Here is a 24,376-nt window from a genome sequence, read left to right on the forward strand (position 1 = left end):
CAATGAGATCACAGGTTAATATTTCAAAGCACTATACAAATGTAAATTTTTATTATATTATTTATGGTCAGTAAAAGAATAAATAATAACTAGAATCTTTAGATGCAAGTGAGTTGTTTTCAGGTGAAAGGTAACATTCTAGAGTTAAGATTTCAAAATTCAGACTACTGAAATTCTTCTTGCCATAAAAATTTTATGTAGGCCCTGTCCAGGTAGTTCAGCCAGTTAGAACATTTAGAGCTCTAGAGGGTGTCAAACTCATTTTGACCAGGGGCTACATCAGCCTTGTGGTTGCCTTCAAAAGTCCGAATGTAATTTTAGGGCTGTATAAATGTAACTACTGCTTAAGTAGGGGCAAGGAGCTCAGCACTGCCACTGGGTAGAAACAAGGCGCTGGACAGGATAAAAAAAGGTGGAGGGCCAGATTCAGCCTGCCGGCCTTGGCTTCTGTTTGCCATCTGTGATTTAGAGCATTGTCCTGATAAGTAAAGGCTTGTGGGTTGAATCCTCAGTCAGAGTATATACAAGACCAATGAATACATAAAACTGTAGAACAACAAATCAATGTCCATCTCTCTGTCTCTCTGTCTCTCTCTTGTCCTCTCTCTTTATAAAATCAATTTTAAAACTTTATGTAAAAAAAAGTACTTTGGTTCCTCAAAAAAATTAAACTATCATATGACCCAGCAATTATACTTCTGCTTATTTATCAAAGAAATCCAAACACTAATTCAAAAAGACATATGCACCCATATGTTCATTGTAACATCATTTATGATAGCCAAGATATGAAAAAAACCCAAGTGCCCATTCATTAACATATGGATAAAGAAGATCCATATATATAATACAATATTACTCAGCCATACAAAAGAATGAAATCTTGCCATTTGTGACAACATGGATGGACCTAAAGGGTACTATGTTAAGTGAAATTACACAGGAAAAGACAAAAACTATATGATTTCACTCATATGTGGAATCCAAAAACAGAATAATCAAACAAAGGAAACAGAAACAAACTCATAGATAAAGAGAACAAACTGATGGTTGCTAGATGGGAGGAGGTTAGGGGGTGCATGGAAAGAGGGAAGGGATTAAGAAGTACAAATTGCCAGTTATAAACACAGTCATAGAGATGTGAAGCACAGCATAGAGAATACAGTTAGTATTACTCTAATAACTCTGTACATTAAAGTAATACCTGTACACTGTCAGATGGGTACAAGATTTATCAGGGTGACCACCATGTAAGGTATACATGTAATCACTATGTTGTATACCTGAAACTAGTGTAATACTGTATGTTAACTGTAAGTGAAAAATAAAGTTATTTCTTAAAGTAGGTTTATAAAAAGTCTAAGTTTCCTTACCCTTTATAAAAATCATAGTATAAAGAGTCAAGATGCCATTGGAATAGGTGGATTCTACACTAACCTCCTTCCAGGACCAAAACTGGAATTACAACTAAATTATAGAAAAATCATTCTTAATAACCAACTGAAGACTAGCTGGAGAGAAGTCTTATAACCAAGGACTTTCAGAAGAAGCTACATCAAGACCTGTAGGAAGTGCAGAGGCCATGAGGGGGCTGGTTGGGCTCCAATGGGTGGCAGCTGAAGTTCTGGAGGGATTATCTCCAATGCTGGTGGGGAAGGGGGGCCCATGAAAAGTGTGGGCTCTAAACCTCAAGGCTCCCCAGCCAAGAGCATTAGTACCTGGAAAGGTACCCAAATAACATTTGGCTGTGAAAAGCAACAGGGCTTCTCTACACTAAGGAGAGATAGCTAGAGATGCAGCCACCCTCCTAACGGGCCAACACACAGAATTTTGTTCCAGAGGAGGTAGGGTAGAGCAGACTAGAGCTGCATGAGGAGAGTCTAGGGTTGGTGCCTCTGGGGAGAGAGCTGAAGGGTCAGACACTAGGATCCCTGTGCTTGGTCAATCCCCATACTACAGAAGCCAGATGGTTCCTCAGACAGAGCACTCTCCTCATGCGGCATTAGCCTAGCGGGGAAGCAATAGCCCCACTCTATGGAGCATAGGCCCCGATGAGGAGTACAGCTGGAGGTACTTTCAGTGCTTATGCCTACCAGCCAACCCACAGGTGGAGGCAGATCTCTAGGTATTTTTAAACTTCAGCTGGCCCTCTCCCAGCCTGGTACTCATAAAAGCTGGCCTTGGTGTGCAACTTCGTCCTTTCAGCACGCAACCAGGCCACGGAGAAGGAGCCACAGATGTGCATCACTGAGAGGTCCCAACAGGTTGCCCAAGGGCAGTCACAGGCAATGTCTCATATAATTCTGTATCAGAGTCACTCCAATGAGAACCAGAATCAATATACTAAGTGGGTAGCTCCAAACAACAGCGCAGGATTCAGTAAGCTTCACAATAGCTTATCCTTAGGGAGATGTCAGTAGGTGCCAAACCCTGCTGAAGGGAATTCCACCTTGTGTAATCAACACCTGCACAGCAGCTTGTACACCATGTTTAGGGTTAATCCTCACAGTCAGCCAGACTGAGGGTTAAGACTACACAAGAATGAGCTAATAGCACTCAAGACTCAACTACAACAGAAGAGCCCACATAACATGCCCAAGAGACATTCCTAGAGCACCCAGCTCAGGTGATCAGAGAGACTACACCACTGGATCCCATAGGATTACTTACTACGTAAGGCCACCCTACCAAAACTGGGAATCATAGCAGAACCAATACATAATTAAAAAAAAAAAAACACGAAAAGGGGTAGCCAAAATGGTAAGACAAAGAAACAGGTCCCAAATGAAAGAATAGGAGGATTCTCCTGAAGAAGATGAAATGAAATGGAGGAAAGCAATTTATCAGATATAGAGTTCAAAGTAATGATTATAAAAATGCTCAACAACATGAAAAAGAGCATAGAAACCATAAAAAAGGACCAGTCAGAAATGAAGAATGCAGTATCTGAAATAAATGATATATTGAAAGGAATAAACAGTACGTTAGATGGAGCAGAGGATAAAGAGAGATTTGGAAGACATGGTAGAAAAAAACACCCAATCAAAAGAGCAAAAGAGAAGAAAAAATTAAAGAATGAGACTAGTTTAAGGAACCTTTGGGACAACATGAAGTGTAATAACATCCACATCATAGGGGTACCAGAAAGAGAAGAGGGAAAGCAAGGGATCAAGAACCTATTTGAAGAAATAATGACTGAAAAATGTCCTAATGTGGTGAAGAAAAAAGACACACAAGTCCAAGAAGCACAGAGTTCCAACATGATTGACCCAAAGAGGCACACACAAAGACATATCATAATTAAAATGGCAATGATTAAAGCCCTGGCTGGCGTAGCTCAGTGGGTTGAGTGCAGGCTGCAAACCAAAGTGTCGCAGGTTCTATTCCCAGCCAGGGTACATGCCTGGGTTGCAGACCATAACCCCCAGCAACCACACATTGATGTTTCTCTCTCTCTCTCTCTCTCTATCTCCCTCCCTTCCCTCTCTAAAAATAAATAAATAAAATCTTTAAAAAATAATAAAATAAAATGGCAATGATTAAAGACAAAGAGAAAATCTTAAAAGCTGCAAAAGAAAAGCAGTTAGTTACCTACTAGGGAGCTCCATGAGGCTATCAGCTGATTTCTCAACAGAAACATTTCAGGCCAGAAGGCATTATATCACGAAATACTCCAAGTGATGAAAACAAGGACCTACAACCAAGGCTATTTTACACAAGGCTAAAATTTTAAAGGAAGGAGAAATAAAGCACTGCACAGACAAGAAAAAGCTAAAAGTCTGTTACCACCATGATGGGTATGGCTCAGTCGGTAGGGGTTCATTGTGCAAAGTGAAAGGTCACCTGTTTGATTCCTGGTTAGGGTGGATGCCTGGGTTGCAGGTTCCATCTTGGCTGAGGAGTGTGCAAAAAGCAACCAATTGATGTTTCTCTCTCACATCAATATTTCTCTCCCTCTCTTTTTCCCTCTGTTCCCCTCTCTCCCAAAATAAATAAATAAAATCTTTTTAAAAAAAAAAGGTTTATTATCACCAAACCAGTATTACAAGAAATGTTAAAGGGGGAAGATGGGGAGGAGGAGAGGAGGAAGAGAAGAAGAAGAAAATAAAAAAACAGAGAAACATAGTTTTAAAATGGCAATGAATACACACCTATCACTAATCACTTTATATGTAAATGGCTTAAATGCTCCAAGCAAAACACATAGAGTAGCTGAATGGATAAGAAAACAAGACCCATATATATGCTGCCTTCAAGAGACCCATCTCAGATCAAAAAGATACACACAGAGTTCAAGTAAAGAGATGGAAAAAGACATTTCATGCAAACAGAAAGGGAAAAAAAGCCAGGACAGCAATACTTATTTGTGATAAAAAGACTCTAAAACCAAGGCTATCTCTGGCTGATGTAGCTCAAGGGATTGGGCATTGACACACATAGCAAAAGGTTACTGGTTCCATTCCTGATCAGAGCACATGGCTGGGTTGTGGGCCAGCTCCCAATTGGCGGTGTATGGGAAGCAACTAATGGATATTTCTCTCACACATCAATGTTTCTTTTCCTTTATTTCTCCCTCCCTTCACCTCTCTCTAAAAATAAAAACTTTTTAAAAAAATTACCAAGGCTATATAGTGAGAGACAAAGCAGGCCACTATATAATAATAAAGGGGGCAATCCAACAAGAGGATATAAACCCTTCTAAACATTTATAATCCAACATAGGGGCACCTAAATATGTAAAGCAAATCTTGATGGACATAAAGGGAGAGACTGACATAAATACAGCCATACTAAGGGATCCTTAACACCCCACTGACACAAAAGGACAGCTCTTCCAGACAGAAAATCAACAAGGAGACAGTGGCCTTAAAGGACACACTAGATCAAGTGAATTTAATTGATATCTTCAGAGCTTTTCAGCCCAAAGCAGCAGAATATAGGTACAATCTTTTCAAGTGCATATGGAACATTTTCCAGGAGAGACCACATGCTAGGACACAAAACAAGCCTCAATAAATTTAAGAAGACTGAAATCATATCAAGCATCTTCTCTGACCACAATGCTATAAAACTATAAATCAAGCACAAAAAGTAAACAGAAAAAACACACAAAGACAAGGAGGCCAAATGACATGTTACTAAACAATGAACAGGTTAACAATGTGATCAAGGAAGAAATCAAAAACTACCTGGAAACAAATGAAATTTAGAACACAACAACCCAAAATCTGTGGGAAACAGAGAAAGCAGCCCTAAGAGGGAAATTCATAGCATTACAGGCCTATCTCAAGAAACAAGAAAAAGTTCAAATATATACTCTAACTTTACACTTAAAGGAACTTGGGGGCAAAAAAAGCCCCAAGTGAGTAGAAGTAAGCAAATTATAAAGATCAGAGTAGAAATAAAATAGAGTCAAATAATACAAAATCAATGAAACCAAGACCAGGTTTTTTGACAAGAAACACAAAATAGACAAACCTTTAACCAGACTCATCAAGAAAAAGAGAGAGAGAACCCACATAAACAATATCAGAAATGGAAAAGGAGAAATACCATCTAACACCAAAGAAACACAAAGGGTTATAAGACAATATTATGAACAACTATATGCCAACAAATTGGACAACCTGGACAAAATGGATAAATTCCTAGAAGCATACAATCTTCCAAAACCAAATCAGGAAGAATCAGAGAATCTGAATAGATAGATTACAACTAGTGAAATTAAAGCAGTAATCAAAAAACTCCCAACAAACAAAAACCCTGGACTAGAAGCCTTCATAGGTAAATTTTGCCAAACATTCCAAGAAGAAATAACACTTCTCCTTCTCAAATTATTTTGAAAACTTCAAGAGGAGGGAAGACTCCCAAGTTCACTTTATGAGTCCAGCATTATCCTAATTCCAAAACCCAATAAAGACACTACAAGAAAGAAAATTATAGGTCAATATGCCTGATGAACACAGATGTTGAAATCCTCAACAAAATATTAGCAAACCAAATCTAGCAATACACTAAAACAAATCATACACCATGATCAAGTGGGATTTATTCTGGGGATGAAAGGCTGGTATAATACCGCAAATCAATAAAAGTGATACACATCAACCAAATGAAGAATAAAACCCACATCATCATAACAATAGATGTCGAAAAAGCATTTGATAAAATCCAGCACCCACTTACGATAAAAACTGAGCAAAGTGGGAATGGAGGGAACACACCTCAATGTAATAAAGGCCACATATGACAAACCCACAGCTAACAGCACACTGAATGTGCAAAAACTACAGGTATTCCCCTTAAGATCAGGAACAAGATAGGGATGTCTGCTTTTACCTCCCTTACTCAACATAGTACTGGAAGTCCTAGCCACAGCACTCAGACGAGAAGAAATGAAAGGCATCCAAATTGGAAAGGAGGAAGTAAAATGGTCATTATTTGCAGATGACATGATAGTGTATATAGAGAAGCCTAAAGTTCTACCAAGAACTATCAGAACTGATAAATGAATTCAGTAAAATATCAGTATATGAAATTAATATACAAAAATCAGTTGCATTTTTATACACCAACAATAAAATATTAGAAAGGGAAGCTAAGAAAACAATCCCATTCACAGTTGCTTTAAAAAAATATAATATACCTAGGGATGATTTTAACAAAGGATGCAAAAGACCTGTACTCAGAAAATTATAAGAAACTGAAGACATAAACTGAAAAAGATACAAAAACGTGGAAGCATATACCATGTTTACAGATAGGAAGAATTAACATCATTAAAATGTCCATACTACCCAAGCAATCTATAGATTTTGTGTAGTTCCTATCAAGATACCAATGGTGTATTTCACAGAACTAGAACAAATATTCCAAAAATGTATATGGAACCACAAAAGACACCAAATACCAACAGTGATCTTGAGAAAGATGAACAAAGTTGAAGGAATCACGCTACCTAATATAAAACTATACTATAAGGCCTTAGCAATCAAAACAGCATGCTACTGGCATTAAAAACAGACATATAGGCAATTTGTGGACTTCCAGCTAAGATAGAGGTATAAGTAGACACATCGAGCCTCCTTGCACAACCAAAAGGATACAACAATTTAAAAACAAAAAACAACCAGAACTGACAGAAAATCGAACTGTATGGAAGTCTGACAACCAAGGAGTTAAAGAAGAAACATTCATCCATACCAGTAGGAGAGGCAGAGATGGGCAGGTGCAGAGAGGACGCGTGGCAAGGCAGCAGCTGGTGGAGCGCGCAGTCCCACATTTATGGGCAGATACACTGAGAGAAACTACTTGAGAGCGAGACAGACCACGCAGCCCAGAGCTCCAGCACGGGGAAATAAAGCCTCAAACCACTCATTGAAGATACCTGAGGTGGTGAGGTGGCAGTGGGAGAAACTCCCAGCCTCACAGGAGAGTTCACTGGAGAGACCCACAGGGTCCTAGAATGTACACAAACGGGAATCAGCACCAGAAGGGCCCAATTTGATTGTGGGTAGCGGGGGAAGTGACTGAAAACTGGCAGAGAATGGAGTAAGCGCCATTGTTCCCTCTCTAACCCCTCCCCCTCATACAGTGTTACAAAGCAGCAACCAGGGATACCCCGACCTAGTGAAGACCTAAGGCTCGCCCCTAACTAATGGGCAAACAGAGGGAAAAAAAATGGCCCAAATGAAAGAACAGATCAAAGCTCCAGAAAATATACAACTAAGCAATGAAGAGATAGCCAATCTATCAGATACGCAGTTCAAAACACTGGTAATCAGGATGCTCACAGAATTGATTGAATTTGGTCACAAATTAGATGAAAAAATGAAGACTACACTAAGTGAAATAAAGGAAAATGTACAGGGAACCAATAGTGATGGGAAGGAAACTGGGACTCAAATCAACAGTGAGGACCAGAAGGAAGAAACATCCAACCAGAAAAGAATGAATAAACAAGAAGTCAAAAAAAAAAAAATGAGAGGCTTAGGAACCTCCAGAATATCTTTAAACATTCCAACATTCAGATTATAGGGTTACCAGGAGAAGAGGAAGAGCAAGAAATTGAAAACTTATCTGAACAAATAATGAAAGAGAACTTCCTCACTCTGGCAAAGGAAATAGACTTCCAGGAAGTCCAGGAAGCTCAAAGAGTCCCAAAGAAGTTGGACCCAAGAAGGAACACACCAAGGTACATCATAATTACATTAGCCAAGATTAAAGATAAGGAGAGAATCTTAGAAGCAGCAAGAGAAAAGGAGACACTTACATACAAAGGAGTTCCCATCAGACTGTCAGCTGATTTCTCAAAACAGACCTTATAGGCAAGAAGGGGCTGGGAAGAAGTATTCCAAGTCATGAAAGGCAAGGACCTACATCCCAGATTGCTCTATCCAGCAAAGCTTTCATTTAGAACGGAAGGGCAGATAATGTGCTTCTCAGATAAAGTCAAGTTAAAGGAGTTCATCATCACCAAGCCCTTATTATATGAAATATTAAAGGGACTTATCTAAGAAAAAGAAGATAAAAACATGTACAGTAAAATGATAGCAAACTCACAATTATTAACAACCACACCTAAAATACAAACAAAAACAAACTATGCAAACAAGTAGAACAGGAACAGAACCACAGAAATGGAGATCACATGGAGGGTTATCAGCAGAGGAATGGGAGGAGGAGAGAGGGGGAAAATGTACTGAGAATAAGCAGCATAAATGGTAGGTAGAAAATAGACAGAGGGAGGTTAGGAATAGTATAGGAAAAATAGAAGCCAAAGAACTTATATGTATGACCCATGGACATGGACTAAAGATGAGGGGAGAATGTGGATGGGAAGGATGTGCAGAGAGGAGGGGAAATGGGACAACTGTAATGGCATAATCAATAAAATATATTAGAGGGGACTTCCGGCAAGATGGAGGAATAGGTGGGCGCACCGTACCTCCTCGCACAACCAAGAACAGAGCAACAATAATTTACAACAATGATGTGCAGTCATAATATCAGAACTGTCAGAGGATTTATCTAAATGGAAGACGGACAGCCTAGAAGTTGAAGTAGACCCGTACATCCAGACTGGTAGGGGACTACGAGCCGAGCGAGCAGGCGTGGGGCTGGCGCGGGTCGCAGGCGCGCGGAGGTCGAGGGAAATTTGGCGCAGAATCGGCGCGACAGCAATCCGGGACGCAGGAGCGAGCGCAGCGGTGTAGCGGTGATCCCTGAGTACGCAAGCGGCGGCTGGGGGAATCAGTGGGGCAGCGACTGGGGATCAGGGCAGAGCTCACAGCCCAGAAGCCCAGGGAAGTGTCTGACTCCAGGAGAACGGAAGGGTCGCCATTGATCCCTCCTGTCCCCGCTCCCGCCCCTGCCCCCACATATAACGTCACAAGCTAGCGACTGGGGCGCCCAGCAACGGTGAACACCTAAGGCTCCGCCCCCCACTGTAACAAGAGCAACCAGACCAGAGAAAAAATAAATAAATAAGTAAAATAATAGGAGAGACGGGGAAAGACGTAAGATATGTTTCCAGCAGAACAGAGCAGACCCCCAGGACTCATCCTTTTGAGTGACCAAGAAATAGCCAATCTATCAGATGCACAGTTCAAAACACTGGTGATCAGGAAGCTCACGGAACTGGTGGATTTTGGATCCAAATTACATGAAAAAATGCAGATTACCATAAAAGGGATGCAGGAAGACACACAGAGAAGAGCCAACTGTGAAAGGAAGGAATCTGAATCTCAAAACAACACAGTGGACCAGAAGGAAGATAGAATCAACCAAGCAGGAGAACATGATGAAATAAGAATTCAAAAAATCAAAGAAAAGCTTAAGACCATCGAGGACACCTTTAAACGTTCCAACATCCGAATTATAGGGGTACCAGAAGGGGAAGACCAACAAGTGGAAAAGTTATTTGAACAAATAATAAAGGAGAACTTCCCCAAACTGGCAAAGGGAACAGTCTTCCAAGAAATCCAAGGAGCGCAGAGAGCCCCAAAGAAGTTGGACCCAAGAAGAAACACACCAAGGCACATCATAATTACATTAGCCAAGGTAAAAACGAAGGAGAGAATCCTAGAAGCAGCAAGAGATAAGGGGACAGTCACCTACAAAGGAGTTCCCATCAGACTCTCAGCTGATTTCTCAAAAGAGACCTTGCAAGAAGGGGCTGGAAAGAAATATTCCAAGTCATGAAAGACAAGGACCTACATCCCAGATTGCTCTATCCAGCAAAGCTCTCATTTAGAATGGAAGAGAAAATAAAGTGCTTTTCAGATAAGGTCAAATTAAAGGAGTTCATCATCACCAAGCCCTTACTTTATGAAATGCTAAAGGGACTTATCTAAGAAAAGAAGATAAAGAAAAGACATGTATAGTAAAAGGACAGCAAACTCACAATTATTAACAACCACACCTAAAGCAAAACCAAAAGAAACTAAGTAAACAACTAGAATAGGAACAGAACCACAGAAATAGAGGGCACAAGGTGGGGCTAGCAGTAGGGGTGGGAGGAGGAGAGAGGGGGAAAAGGTATAGAGAATAAGTAGCATAGAATGTAGGTTGAAAATAGATCGGGGGAGGGCAAGAATAGTACGGGAAATGTAGAAGCTAAAGAACTTATAAGTATTACATATGGACATGGACTAAAGGGGGGGAAGGTGGGTGGGAGAGGGGGCACAGGGGGGAGGGGAGTGAAGGGGGAATGGGACAACTGTAATAGCATAATCAATAAAATATATTAAAAAAAATACATTTGAAGGAGATTTTATTTGTAGAGGATTACAGTCATATTAGTCAAATTAATGAATCTATGTTGGATTGATCTACAATAAATCATATTTTCTTTAAAAAAAAATATATTAGAAAAAAACAGACACATAGATCATGGAATAGTATAGAGAGCCCAAAAATATACAATAGGCTTGTAGAGAAAATGGAGTCAGTCAGGTTCCCTCATCCAGATGTCTGGGCAACTATGATTAAGAAGCATTCATATATCCTTGAGTATGGGCCCGCACACACAGACTCATGCTCTATTATATAATACTTGGCACCCTGCTGGCTTTGTATGCACTTAGTATGTAAGGGAGCCAGGGCTTCCCACAATGCAACTCACCATTTGTGGCACGCGTGGATCACCCCACCCCAGAATAAAGGCATTTCAGACATCCCAAAGGCTCCACAAATTTTCTTCCATCTGCCTGAATCCCGTGTGAACCTGCCTAGCCTGGACAGGCTGCAGAACATTACTAAAAGGAGTTTATTCAATAGATGATATTGGAAAAATTGGACAGATACATGCAAAGAAAATGAAATGAAACTAGATCACCTTCTCACACCACATACAAGAATAAACTCAAAAAGGAATAAAGACTTAAATGTTAGACTCAAAATCATAAAAATCCTAGAAGAAAACATAGGCAGTAAAATCTCAGACATTGCTCATAGCAATATTCTTTCTGATATATCTCCTCAGGCAAGGGGAACAAAAGAAAAAATAAACAAATGGGACTACATCAAACTAAAAAGTTTTCTACGGCAAAGGAAATCATCAACAAAATAAAAAGACAACCCACTGAATGGGAGAACATATCCAATGATACATCTGATAAAGGGTTAATATCCAAAAATTTATAAAGAACGTATAAAACTCATTACCAAAAAAAAAAATCTGAAAGACCTGATTCGACACTTTTCCAAAGAGAACATATAAGTGGCCATTAGACATGAAAAGATGTTCAAAGTCACTAATCATCAGAGAAATACAAATTAAAAACACAATGAGATATCACCTCATACCTCTCAGAGTGGCTACCGTCAATAAATCAACAAATGATGAGTGTTAGCAAGGATGTGGAGTAAGGGGAGCCCTTGTGTACTGTTGGTGGGAATGCAGATTGATACAGCTACTGTGGAAAGCAGTATGGAGTTACCTCAAAAATAAAAAATGGAACTGCCTATGACCCAGCAAATTCACTTTCAGGAATTTACTTGAAGAATCCAGAAACACTAATTCAAAGAATATATGCACTCCACATTCACTGAAACTTTATTTACAATCACCAAGATTTGGAAGCAGCCCAAGTGTCCACCAGTAGCTGAGTAGATAAAACAGCTATGGTACATTTGCACAATGGAATACTACTCAGCCATAAAAAAGTGGCAAATGTTAACCTTTGTGACAGCATGGATGGACCTGGAGATATTATGCTACGTGAAATAAACCCATCAGAGAAAGAAGTACCATGTGATCTCACTTACATGTGGATTATAATGAACAACCTGAACTAACAAGCAAAATAGAGACAGACTCTATAGAGAACAGGCTGACAGGTGGGAGGGGCAAGGGATTGAGCAAAAAAGGAAAAAAGAGAGGGACAACAGTGTTGTGATTGCAGGGGGAGGGTAGAGGTAGAAGAGGGTATGGGGGCATAAGGAAAAAAATCACAGTATATTATTTTGTTTAAAAAAAACTTTAAATTTGACTTATAAAGTGCTCATCTGATTATAGACAGAAAAATTACTCTGAAAAATTATGAAGTTAATCTGTATATTGGAAACCACAAAATGGAGGCTGCCCCAGTGGCCTGGCCATCACAAATCTAAACCTAAGTCAGCCTCCTCTTATGGGAAACACCTGTCAAGGATACCTAACATACACCGATTACAATCCTCCAACTCAGCTTATCTAGCTTACCTTAACCTAGAAAACATGACTTGTCAGCCTTATAAGGAAAGCCTCGACCTCCCAGCCAGTCATGTCCCGTCCAACCATGTCCATGTGTGCGATGCCTCTTCTGACTATAAAACTCGCCCTTGCCCAAAAACCCAAGGGATGGGTGCTCCACCACTTGCAAGCCTCTGTACTCCCACAATGCATGGATTGTTTTCCCTTGAATAAAGCACATCAAACTTGTTGTTAAATTGTGTGATTTTTGCCATTTGACACAAATAATTCACCTGGAAATGCTAACGTATCAAAGAACCGTAAGACTCAGAATAGAGAGTTTGGAGAAGAATGGATTCAAAACATAACCAGACTCTTCAGGATACAAATTAGAGAATATGTTTTCTTTTCAAAAAGCAGACAAGGACAACGAACATTCTTGATCATAGAATGCAAAAGGCTTGGAAAACCATGTGCTGTTAGACAGAATTCAGTATATTTAACTACATCATTTCACAAGTTTTTCACAGATTTTAAGTTACCAAAATACATAATCACTGTAGGTGATTCCTGTACAATAAGAGTTTTTCCTATGTGTAAATACAAAAGCACAGCTTTGATTAGAGTTAGAAACAATAAGGAAAATACCCAGCTTAAGACCAAAGCCCATTTAAAAATATCATTTACAGTGTTGCAACTACATCATTAGGATAATCAAATGACATGTTATGACAAATTGAGAAAACATGGATAAAATAGTATGTTTATCAAAATGACACAGTTACCACCTCCTTAATATCTTAAAAATAATACCCAGCCCTGGCTGGCGTAGCTCAGTGGATTGAGCACAGGCTGAGAGCCAAAGCATCGCAGGTTCAATTCCCAGTCAGGGCACATGCCTGGGTTGCAGGCTATGGCCCCCAGCAACCACACACTGATGTTTCTCTCTCTCTCTCTTTCTCCCTCCCCTCTCTAAAAATAAATAAATAAAATATTTTTTTTAAAAGTTATAAAAAAGTTTTAAGTTAAAAAAATAAAAATAAATAATACCCAACAAGTGCAGATTAATTTCAGGGGTAATCAATACACAATTGTTTAGTTGAAAAGGCTGAGGAGAATGAGGAGGAAATACAATTAAATCGATGACTATGAAACTTAAAAATGTATCTTTTTTTTTGCTCAATCCCTCCACCTCCTCACACAGATACTCCCAAAAGTTGTCAGCCTGTGCTCTAAAAAAGACAGAAAAAAAAGCTCAAGAAAGAAAATGTATCCTAAATATGTCAAATGATCTTAAATGTTCATTTATTATTTCTTAAGCCAAGAATTAAAAATATACTTTCAAAATGTGCTTCTCCCTCTCTCCAGTCTCTGAATCAATTATGGCTGCGGGGGGCGGGAGAGGGGGTAGCTTCTTGTTTTTAAATTATAAACCATAAATAAAAGGAATAAAGAACCATGCATTTTCATAGTTTCTGAAAAGAAAGGAAGGACAATTAGGGAAGAAGTGTACTCCTTTCCTTCTGACTTCAATTCTAGTTCCAACATTATGTATTCTGTAACCTTTAAAAAAACCATTTATTGTCACTGAGACTCACTTCCTTCACCTGTAAAATGAGAGGACTGGACTGTTCCTCTAGAGTCCCTTCCATCTTTAAAATTCTAACAATCTTTGGTTGCACCAAAGAGCTTACTCCACCAAAGAATAAGCTTTTCCATTTTTCTTGATTCTCCATTACCTAATAATGAAAAGCAAGAAAGTCAGAGAGGTTCCTTGACTGTGATTCATTTATAAATGAATGTGGCAAAAGGATCATTGTTGTTCTCCTCTGAATGTCAGCCTTGCCAGAACTTTGTGAGAAAAAAAAAGGTAAATGACAAAAAAAACAAGTTAACAATGGGGGGTTTTACAAGGAAGCAAAACTCCAGGCACTACTGGGGTCTGACCCTTTTGAGCCCATCTCCTAAGAGTGTAACAGCTGGTTTAGAGTGAAAGCCTTGAGACACCCTCAAATGTCAACTACCAGAATCTTGAGGTTTGAAGGAACTTTGAGATCCCTGAGTTCGATTCAGTGTATTTTAAGAATGCCAGGAAGTCAACTAATATTTGACAAGGGAGCCAAGAATACTCAATGAGGAAAAGAGAACCTTTTCAATAAATGGTGCTGGGATAATTGGATCTTTCTTTACTTTTAAAGGAATGAAACTGGACCCATTTCTTATACCACTCACAAAAATTAACTCAAAATGTAGTAAAGACGTATATAAAACCTGAAACCATGATAATCCTAGAAGAAAACAGACGTAAATTTTCTTGACATGGGCCTTGGTGATCATTTTTTTCATGACACCTAAAAATGACTAAAGATGACACCTAAATCACAAGCAACAAAATAAAAAATAAAACACATGGCACTACCTCAAACTAAAGAGCTTTTAGGCAGCAAAAGAAATCATCAACAAAGTGAACAAGATGACCTATGGAATAACAAAAAATATTTGCAAACCATATATCTATTAAGGGGTAAATGTCCAAAATGTATAAAGAACTCATATAACTCAACAGCAAAAAAACAAATAACCCATTAAAAATGGGCAAAGGACCTAATCAGACACTTCTCCAAAGATATACCAAAGGCTAATAGAAAGGTGCTCACAATCCCTAGTCATTAGGAAATGTAAATTAAAATTACAGTGAGATATCACCTCACACCTGTCAGAATGGCCATCAACAAAAAGACAAGAAATAACTAATGCTGGTGCACACATGGAGGAAAGGGAAGCCTTGTACAGTCAGTGGGAATGTGAATTGGTGCAGCCACTATGGAAAACAGTATGGAGGATCCTCAAAAAATTAAAAATAGAACTATCATATGAACTAGAAATTTTACTTTTGTGAATATATCCAAAGAAAACAAAAACACTAAGTTAAAAAGATATTGGCACCCCCATGTTCAGGGCAGCATTATTTATAATAGCCAAGACATGGACACAACCTAAGTGTCCATCAGTGGATGAATGGATAAAGTAATGGCATATATACATAATAGAATATTTATTCAGCCATAAGAAATAGAGAAATCCTACCATCTGTGACAACATGAATAGACCTGAGGCATTATGCTAAGTGAAATAAGTCAAACAGAAAGCCAAATACTGTATGATCTCACTTACACGTGAAACCTTTTTTAAAAACCTAAACTCAGACAAAAAGAGATCAGACTTGTGCTTACCAGAGGCAAAGGGTGGGGGGAGGGAAATTGGAGGAAGTTAATAAAAGGTAAAAATTTTCCATTATAAGATAAATAAGTAATAGGGATGTAATGTACAACATGATGACTGTCGCTAACACTGCTACATGATTCATAGGAAATTTGTAAAAGGAATAAATCCGAAGAGTTCTAATCATAAGGAGAAAATTTTTTTCCTTTTTTATTTTTACTGTATCTATAGCCTACAGTTGGGCAAAACTGTCTAACACAAAGCCTATTTCATAATAAAATGTTGAATATCTTGTGTAAATTATTGAATACTGTACTGAAAGTAAAAAACAGAATATTTGGTTGAGTACTTACCATTAATGCACACAGCTGAAAGCACACTAGACCTGAAGAACATTTGACGCATTGAACTAAAATAAACACAAAAAATGTGGACAACACAGTACACTGTAGTCTCGTTGGTTTAACCTCATGACTGGGTGGCTGATTGGGAACTATGCATGCTGCCACTTCCCAGCATCACAAAAGAGCATACTGCTAGTCTGGGAAAAGATCAAAATTCAAAGTACAGTTTCTACTGAATGTGTATTGCTTTTTCACCAACATAAAGTGAAAAAATCATAAGCTGAGCCATTATAAATCTGGGACTGTGTATCTGTGGAGCTTTTTAAACTACACCTGAGGATACTGAATCAAAATGTCAGGTGGGAACATCCCAGGTACTTTTTAAAAGCTCTATGGGTGATTCTGATAACTAGACAAGGTCAAGAACTATCTCTTTGACTCAGTCATTGGCACAAAGGTAGGACAGGCATACAGGAAGGGCCAAAGGGACTTTCTGATACCCCTAAACTTATGCTGGCCTGACAGTTGTCAATCATAAAACCTCTTCCTCCCTGTCCCATACTCCAAGTTACAGAGGCAGCATAACCCCAAGAAGGCTACACAGGTCTGGGACTGGGAAGACTACGTGGCTAAGGACAAAGTCTGATAGGTCACAAACTTGTACGCAGTCCAGCTGAGTCACAAATTCGACACTGTCCGCTCAGAAAACCAAACCAAAAAAAAAAAAAGGAAACACAGTCAGTGATGATTCACATTGTCTATAATAATGTGCAGCAGCCTGTACATGATGAGTACTCAATATTTACTGGATGAATGAATGACAAACAGGAGCTTAAACTCCTAAATACTTTTCATTGGAATAGAGTTAACTGTTTTTGAAAAGCTCTGTTGGGAATCGAATTAGAGCAGAATCAAAAGTAACCAAAGGGCAGTGAGAAAAAAAAAAAAACAACTCAAAAAAAGACATCCCCATTAACTCTACTAGTTACAGAAATAAAAACCAAAAGAAATCTAAGGGAATACTTTAGTTGAACTCTGTGGTGGTAAAGTGGTGATACAGTGGTAAAGACTAGAAGATGCCTACCATGCAGTCTAGTTCCCCTTCTCTCCTCAGTAACAGAACCCCAGTTTTATTTAGGGTAGCTATTCACCAGCTAAATGACATTTCCCCACCTTCTAGCTAAGAACGGCTCTATTGATCATGGTTTGGCCAATGTAACATAAGCAGAAGTTTTATATGGTGCTTAATGGGACTCTTCTTAAAGGGACAGTAAGTTGATTCTTCCTGCATCCTACTGCCCAGAGTCCTCTTGAGCTATAAGAGTAAGGACTACTTCCTAGGGAACCAGAAGGACTTCAGGAGCCACCACACCAAGTGTGCACATCCCAATACTAATCCTAATGGATACAAGGAGCATATCTGGGAAGTTTATGAAGTTATAAAAACATAATAATCCCAAAATACAGTCTTCCTAAACCAAACAGGGATATCCTAAGAAGTACACATGGTTACTATAGTTTAGACATTTATATACATTAATTATCTCATTTAATCCTCACAACATTCCCAGGTGATGTTATCCTCATATTACAGGTGATGTAACTGAGGTTCACAGAGTTAATAATTTGATCAAGTCTAAAAGCTAATAATCCCAGATTCCAAGACGGTGTCAATTATACCACTGAAGGAGAAGAGACTCATGGATGTCAAACTAGGGGGCTGCCAAGCTAAATATTGATGCAGGATTCCACCCCTAAAGGCATTGCTGGAGCTTTTCAATCAGGTTACTACCCGTATTAAAACCAGTATGTCAATGTGAAAAAAGGGAGTAGTGCTGGGGTTTCTATGGTACTGGCAGCTTACATGCTTCTCTAACTACTGCCGTTCTTTTAAGGAACTCGAACAGAGTGGCAACACAAGTACCACTGAAGAGGACCCAGTGTGGACTCCATTTGCCTGACCATGATCTTTGCACAGCACCTCTGAATCCTGTCCTATTGCAATTAACACCTAATAAAAGATGATTGGTACTGGGGGTGGGGGGGGGAGTTAATAACAGTTGGACCTGGAGATCTAACCCAAGTTGGATCAAACTCCAAAGCCCATGCTTTTTCCACTAATCATGTTGAATTTGCAAGAAAAACTCAAGAAATTCATCTTGAACAGGTATCTATCTATTTTCTAAAACTAGTTGCATATAAAGCCCTGGCTGGCGTAGCTCAGTGGATTGAGCATGGGCTGTGAACCAAAGCATTGCAGGTTTGATTCCCAGTCAGGGCACATGCCTGGGTTGCAGGCCACGGCGCCCAGCAACTGCACATTGATGTTTCTCTCTCTCTCTCTTTCTCCCTCCCTTCCCTCTCTAAAAATAAATAAATAAAATCTTTAATAAAATTAGTTGCATATAGCCAACACCTTTGATCTCAAAAACAAGACCAGCCTTTTCTGCTTTCAACAGGGTCTTTTCCTTTTCAAAGTAAAAAGCACTTAGTAAACAATAAATACTAGTTTCCTTATAAATATAATTGCACTTTTTTTAACTTTACAAGATTTCAAATGATGTATCTATTCTATTTAAATGTAAATTGTTCTCAGTTACACAGAAAGGAACCAAAACAAATAAAAAATTACTTCTATATTTCAGTCAGATAAACAGAAAAAATACATGGGGTCTTAAAGATGTTTTCCTTGCCTTGAGAAGATGTCTAAGTTCATCTGTAATTTTATCCTTCCAAATAGGAAGAATTATTAATCAAGTCCCATGAAGAAATACCCTCAGGTAGGGGGAACCTACGTACCTAGTGTGCCCAGGGCTTTCCCAGTTTCAGCACTGAAAGTCCTGCGCCCTGGGAACTCCCTTAGTCCCAGGAAAACCTGGAGAACTTACCACTCTCCAGCCTCAGGGTATACCATATAAATGCATAGTTACGTCTTCAACAAAATGCATTAAAATATGGACAGTGTATAGTACTAAATTGGAGGTTATAAAATAGGGTTTTAAAATACGTGAGCAGCTAGCAAAAAGAAATTGTAAAGCTCTACATAATTTTAGTTAACCAAGAGAATGTTGCTGAGAACCTCAAAAGTTTGTCAGATCTGTCACTGCAACGATATTCAATATGTGCAGCCAGTTTTTTAAAAAATGGGCTCTGAACAACATACACGCTTTTACACACACTGGACGTTTCGTCTACATATAAAACCAAGAAACTATATAAGGAAAGAATGAGAAAGGAATCAAACTTCATTCAAAAATTTGAAGTATCTCATCTCTGTGACATGGTAAAAAACTCTAATTTTAATATTTCAGTTTTATAGTATCACAACGGCTTAAAAACTCTTGTAAGAGTAGAAACTGGAAATCTGTAAGTTTAGAGCTTGGACTGGGCACATACTCTCAAAGGTCCTTTCCAACTTGAACATTCCATGACCCTGTGTGACTCCTTTACAGATGAAGTAAGTCAGGCCAGACTTACGCCATCCCAAGGATCCAGCCCTGGCTAGTAATGGAGGCTGGACTGACTGCTTCTCAGCCATTCTCTCATCTTCAGTACGCTTAGAAACACTTAGACCAAAGGAGTATATGGTAGCATGGAAAGATAAATGACACATTTCACCTCCCGTGGGACATTATACTTAAGTTAGATGATAAACAGATAAACTGGCCTCAAGTTTAAAGAAAGGGCTTTGAGTCCACAAATTCTTTAGGCTGTCATTAGTTCCATCAACCATAAAGTTTCACAATATTCTGAATATATATAGTATTTGTTTTCATAAACTTTCAACATGGCAAAGAAATGATCACAGTAACTTGAAAGAATGGCAAACATCTTTGTGATTTGACGGACCTTCAAAATTCAGAAAACAAATTATAAATTCAAATTCAGAACAAATTATTGCTGTTGTCCAGTTGTCCTTGCATTGGTCCTAGTAAGTAAAACAAACAAGTCTGTAGTTTAAGGAGGGCCAACAACAATGACAAAGCTTAGTGTTTATTCCGATAGCTTGACTCTTATCACTGAAAGAGATTACAAAAGAGCACAGAAGTCTACAGGCATTTCCTGTTCAAACAAAAATCTGCTACCTTCGGGGAGAAATATGTATTTTCCCCTTGACGGTGCACACGGAATTGTTTTTTAATAATGCTTTTGAATTTATGCTGATCTATTTATATGCCAGCCCTGTGCCTCCATAACCAAAGGTACTGACAATTTACCGCTGTGTACAATCTATGACTATGATGCAGACTAAGTCTTGTTGATCCAAACCACTCTATCTCCACCACACTGGTACCGCTTTCCAAAAAGGGGCAGCAGTGTATATTGTGGGGGAGCTTTGCCCACCATCCCCCGCAGATGAGAATAAGTCTACCAAGACATGATCTGCTTGGGGAGAAAAGGTAGCCAAACTCTCAAAGAAGGGCCAGGAGCCTTTCCTCAGTGGGCTTTTATGGGGTTCAATTTGCACAGGAATACAGGTAAAGCTCACACATCATTGTCAGGCAGTAAAGATCAAACAATAGATAACATTCAAAGAACTCTGAGGGCTTATTCTGCGTCAGGGTCAGATAGTTAAAGTACCATAAAACTTGGGGAAACACACTCATTTTATGTTTGGACCCTTATTAGAAAACTCAGGACATTCTTAGCAAAGCAGGTTTCACAGGACTTTAAGCATTCTTTCTTAGGCCTGATTGCCCCAGGGAACCTGCCCTTTCCAGCACAGGACTGCACCCACCTCTGGCATTGCTTCAGGCTTAAGTCAGGCAGGGGAAGTAAGGCAGCCAAGAGATAAGGAGACTTCTTGTAGACAGAAAGAGGACTCAGGCTATGTCAAAGCCAAGGGGTAAGGGTCCATCACGCCCTTTTTCTATAGCTCCCCAAGTCCTTCCCTGAGGGCCCCTTCAATCATCCCTCCCTTGAGAATCTTACCTGTCATTGGCTAACCAGTCATCTACTCAGGGCCAAGCAGGGTGAAGTAAAGAGGGCAGAGGTGGCACCCCTGCCAGGGAGATAAGCTTTATCTCCTTAGAGGCTTATGGTCCTAGGTCTCTCACTCAGCCTTAGCCATGGGTGGTTATAACTTCTGAAACCAGGCAGGGCAGTTCCCAACATATATATTCTGACAAAGGCCAGGGCTGCTGGACTAAGTGACCTTGGACAAATCACTGAAACCTCACAAGCTCTCAGTTTCCTGTTTTCCTTATCTGTGCAATGGGGTTAATAACCTCACATGTTATATGTCTATAAAATCAAACTAAAAATAAACATACTTAAAAATACTTGAAAGAACTTTGTAAATTATAAAGTGATAATGCAATACATTATTTAAACAGCTGAGTTAGCAAAAGAATATATCTCTGACATAACAAAACTGCCTAAGGATACATGAGTTCATATATGATGTCACAAAAGTCTGTAAAACAATATTTAAGTATATAATAGTTATCAAATTAAAAAGACAAGTCAAGTAAAGCACAATAAATTATAGATAGGTAGAATCCTTTAGTGTCACAGCAGTTAGAATGGTGTATTACTTAAACTTCATGCTGGAAATCACCTTTTTTTTTTTAAAATCCTCACCCAAGGATATATATTAACTGACTTTAGAGAAAGGAAAGGAGACAGAGAGAGAAACATCCCTCAGTTGCCTCCCATACATGCCCCAGGGATCGAACCCACAATCTTTTTGTGCACAGAATGATGCCCCAGCCAAGTGAACCACCAGGCCAGGGCCATAGGTGATCCTTTAATGCCAATTTCATATATGCCTTCACAGGCCTTCAAGATAAAGGTACTCGTTAACCATTAACCATTTGCAAGTGCAAGTTCATTTCTCCAATACTTCAATGAAAACACTTTTTACTTTTATGCAATTCAATCTAAAATGCACAGATCAACAGCCCTCCAGCTACAGCCATATTCTAATTACATAAAAAGAGTGAAATGAAATAAAACAAAAACCCACTATTATCCATAGTTATCTACTACTACAAAGAAAACGCAGAATGAAACATCAAAATTAAATGCAAACAGTACTTTTCCAAACATCAACAAAATGTTCTTAAAAATCCCCTCAGTTGCCCAAACTGACAAATACCCAAAGTAACAACAATATCCTTTTTAGACATAATGATAACTATATCAACTAAAGCATAACTAAAAGACTTTGATGAAATGCTTTTGTTAAAATGTCCTTCACACATTTATAAGTAGACTAATTTTACAATTAATTTTGCAATACAAAGTCTATACAATATAATTTGGAATGGTCAGTGAAATAAGGGTATGAGAAATACACTACATATTTTTACCTCTTGGAGACATAACCAAAATTATTGCAGCAGGAAAGCCTGTAAATGTAATGAAATAAAATCCTTGAAAATTGTAACTATATTCTAATTTGTTTAAAACAGTTTTAATTGTGGTAAGTCTCTCTTTTAAATTCTTATTACGAACAAGTACACTCGCCCTAACTTTTCTAACAGACCTAGTATTTTCTTGCAACAAAATCAGACTACTCTGGGATACAAGCAACCTTTTCTTTTTAAAGATTACATAATTTCTTTCTAAAAGATGCGGATGTCTGAGGCGAAATCAAAACCTATGTAAGTGAAAACAGAAATGGAACTGCTAGACATCCCTTTTAAACAAAAATGGAAGTATTCTTACTTTTCAAACAGCTATCAAGAATAACTTTCTCAATAAATTAATCAGAATTACCAAACACTACATGTTAAGCCAGAGTAAAACCAGGAGAGTCATATTATAACACAGAACAACCTGCAGCTAAGGCAAATACAAAAACTAAACGATATCCTAACGCATAACTTTTCTCATTCTCTTAATACATATTTTCCGGGTTCAACTGAGGCATGATGCATCAGGCTCTAGAGCCCGTGGACTGCCATAATACTCAATTTAACAACCAACCGACCACAGTACAGAAAACTCAAGAAAGCACCAGCTTCTACCACCCGCCCCATCTAGCTCCATTCTTTTGCTCTTCATTTCCATTCTTTGGTTAACTTTCAAGTTAAAAGGGGAGAAACCTGTTAAAATTGATTTTTAGAAGAAAAATACCAGAGATGACGCAAAAATAAGTTGTTCTAAGAAACCCATTCATTTACATACAACCAAAAGATGATACACCCACGAGGACTCCGGCCAGTGAAGATGCAACCTATGATTTGCAGAGAAGATGGGATCTAAAACAAATCCTAGAGATGGCTTCTCTCCCAAGGGAAATAATAATAATAATAATAATGTGGCTCCTCACCCAGGCAGTTTCAGACGCGGACTTCACAACTCCTGAGGTGCAGAAATTCAAATGCTACACAAGTCCAGCATCTCCACTAGGAGGCAGGACGCGGGAGCGGAATCCCACCCACAGCAGTCCCCTCAGCCCAGAGTCCAAACAATCCCAGGCCGGAATCCCACCGGGCAACCGAAAGGAAAGCAGTAAGGCCGAGAAAGGGAGCAGCTGGAGAGAGGAAGCCACCTCGCGCGAGACCCCAAAGTCCCCGCGTTGCTCCGGAGGCTGGGAGCAGGACCCACAGGCTCACCTAGCGCTGGAGACTGATGTGCGCGGGAGCTGGCTCCGCTTCCTTTGCTGTTCCTCGGCTCCGAGCGACAGCGCCCCCTTGCAGCGGGAGTGGCCGTAGCGGCAGGTGCTTGGATTCCTCCGCCCCCGGCTCCGTCGAGCCGGCTTCTCAGAGGGCGCCAGCAGCTGCAGGCAGCACCTCAGCGCTCGCTGCCTCACCATCCTAGGAGCCAGCCATTGCCGGGCCCCTCACTCACCTGGTGCCCCAGGGCCGCGTAGGCCCCAGGCCCCAGCTAAATTCACTCGACACTGCCCACTCACTCACTTATTGTGACCTTCCTATCTGGTGCTGCTAGCGTCAGCACCGGCCGGGCCGGCACTCCGGCCTTTACCAAGATGGCCGCCCCTGCAGACCCCGACGTTCCGGTCCGCGAGGGCGGCCATCTTGGTTAAGGAAGCGCCTGGCTGCGCAAGTGTGCTTCCTTAGCCCTGTCCCTTCCCTGCAGGCCCCTCGCGAACCTTACGCTGAAGTCCTGGAGTCCAAATTAGTTACAGAGTCCTAAATCAGAAGCTAACTTTCAGTTCACGTGA

The 24,376-nt window shown here is 39.6% G+C and overlaps 1 protein-coding gene across 2 annotated transcripts in view; it reads right to left on the reverse strand.

Annotated features, from left to right (window-relative positions):
* The window catches only part of NAPEPLD (N-acyl phosphatidylethanolamine phospholipase D), a 72,455-nt gene extending 48,287 nt beyond the window's left edge, over positions 1-24,168 (reverse strand). Inside the window, exon 1 of one of the 2 annotated variants that reach the window (XM_028525416.2) lies at positions 23,808-24,168. In XM_028525416.2, the coding sequence (XP_028381217.1) occupies positions 23,808-24,007 (200 nt within the window). In that variant the 5' untranslated portion in view covers positions 24,008-24,168. Of the gene's footprint in view, positions 1-23,521; positions 23,783-23,807 lie in introns of those variants that run through there. The other variant, XM_028525417.2, reaches the window with a different exon arrangement.
* Between the last annotated feature and the right edge of the window lie 208 nt (positions 24,169-24,376).

Source organism: Phyllostomus discolor, chromosome 10 (assembly GCF_004126475.2).
Source record: "Phyllostomus discolor isolate MPI-MPIP mPhyDis1 chromosome 10, mPhyDis1.pri.v3, whole genome shotgun sequence".
In the NCBI taxonomy this organism is placed as follows: Eukaryota; Metazoa; Chordata; class Mammalia; order Chiroptera; family Phyllostomidae; genus Phyllostomus; species Phyllostomus discolor.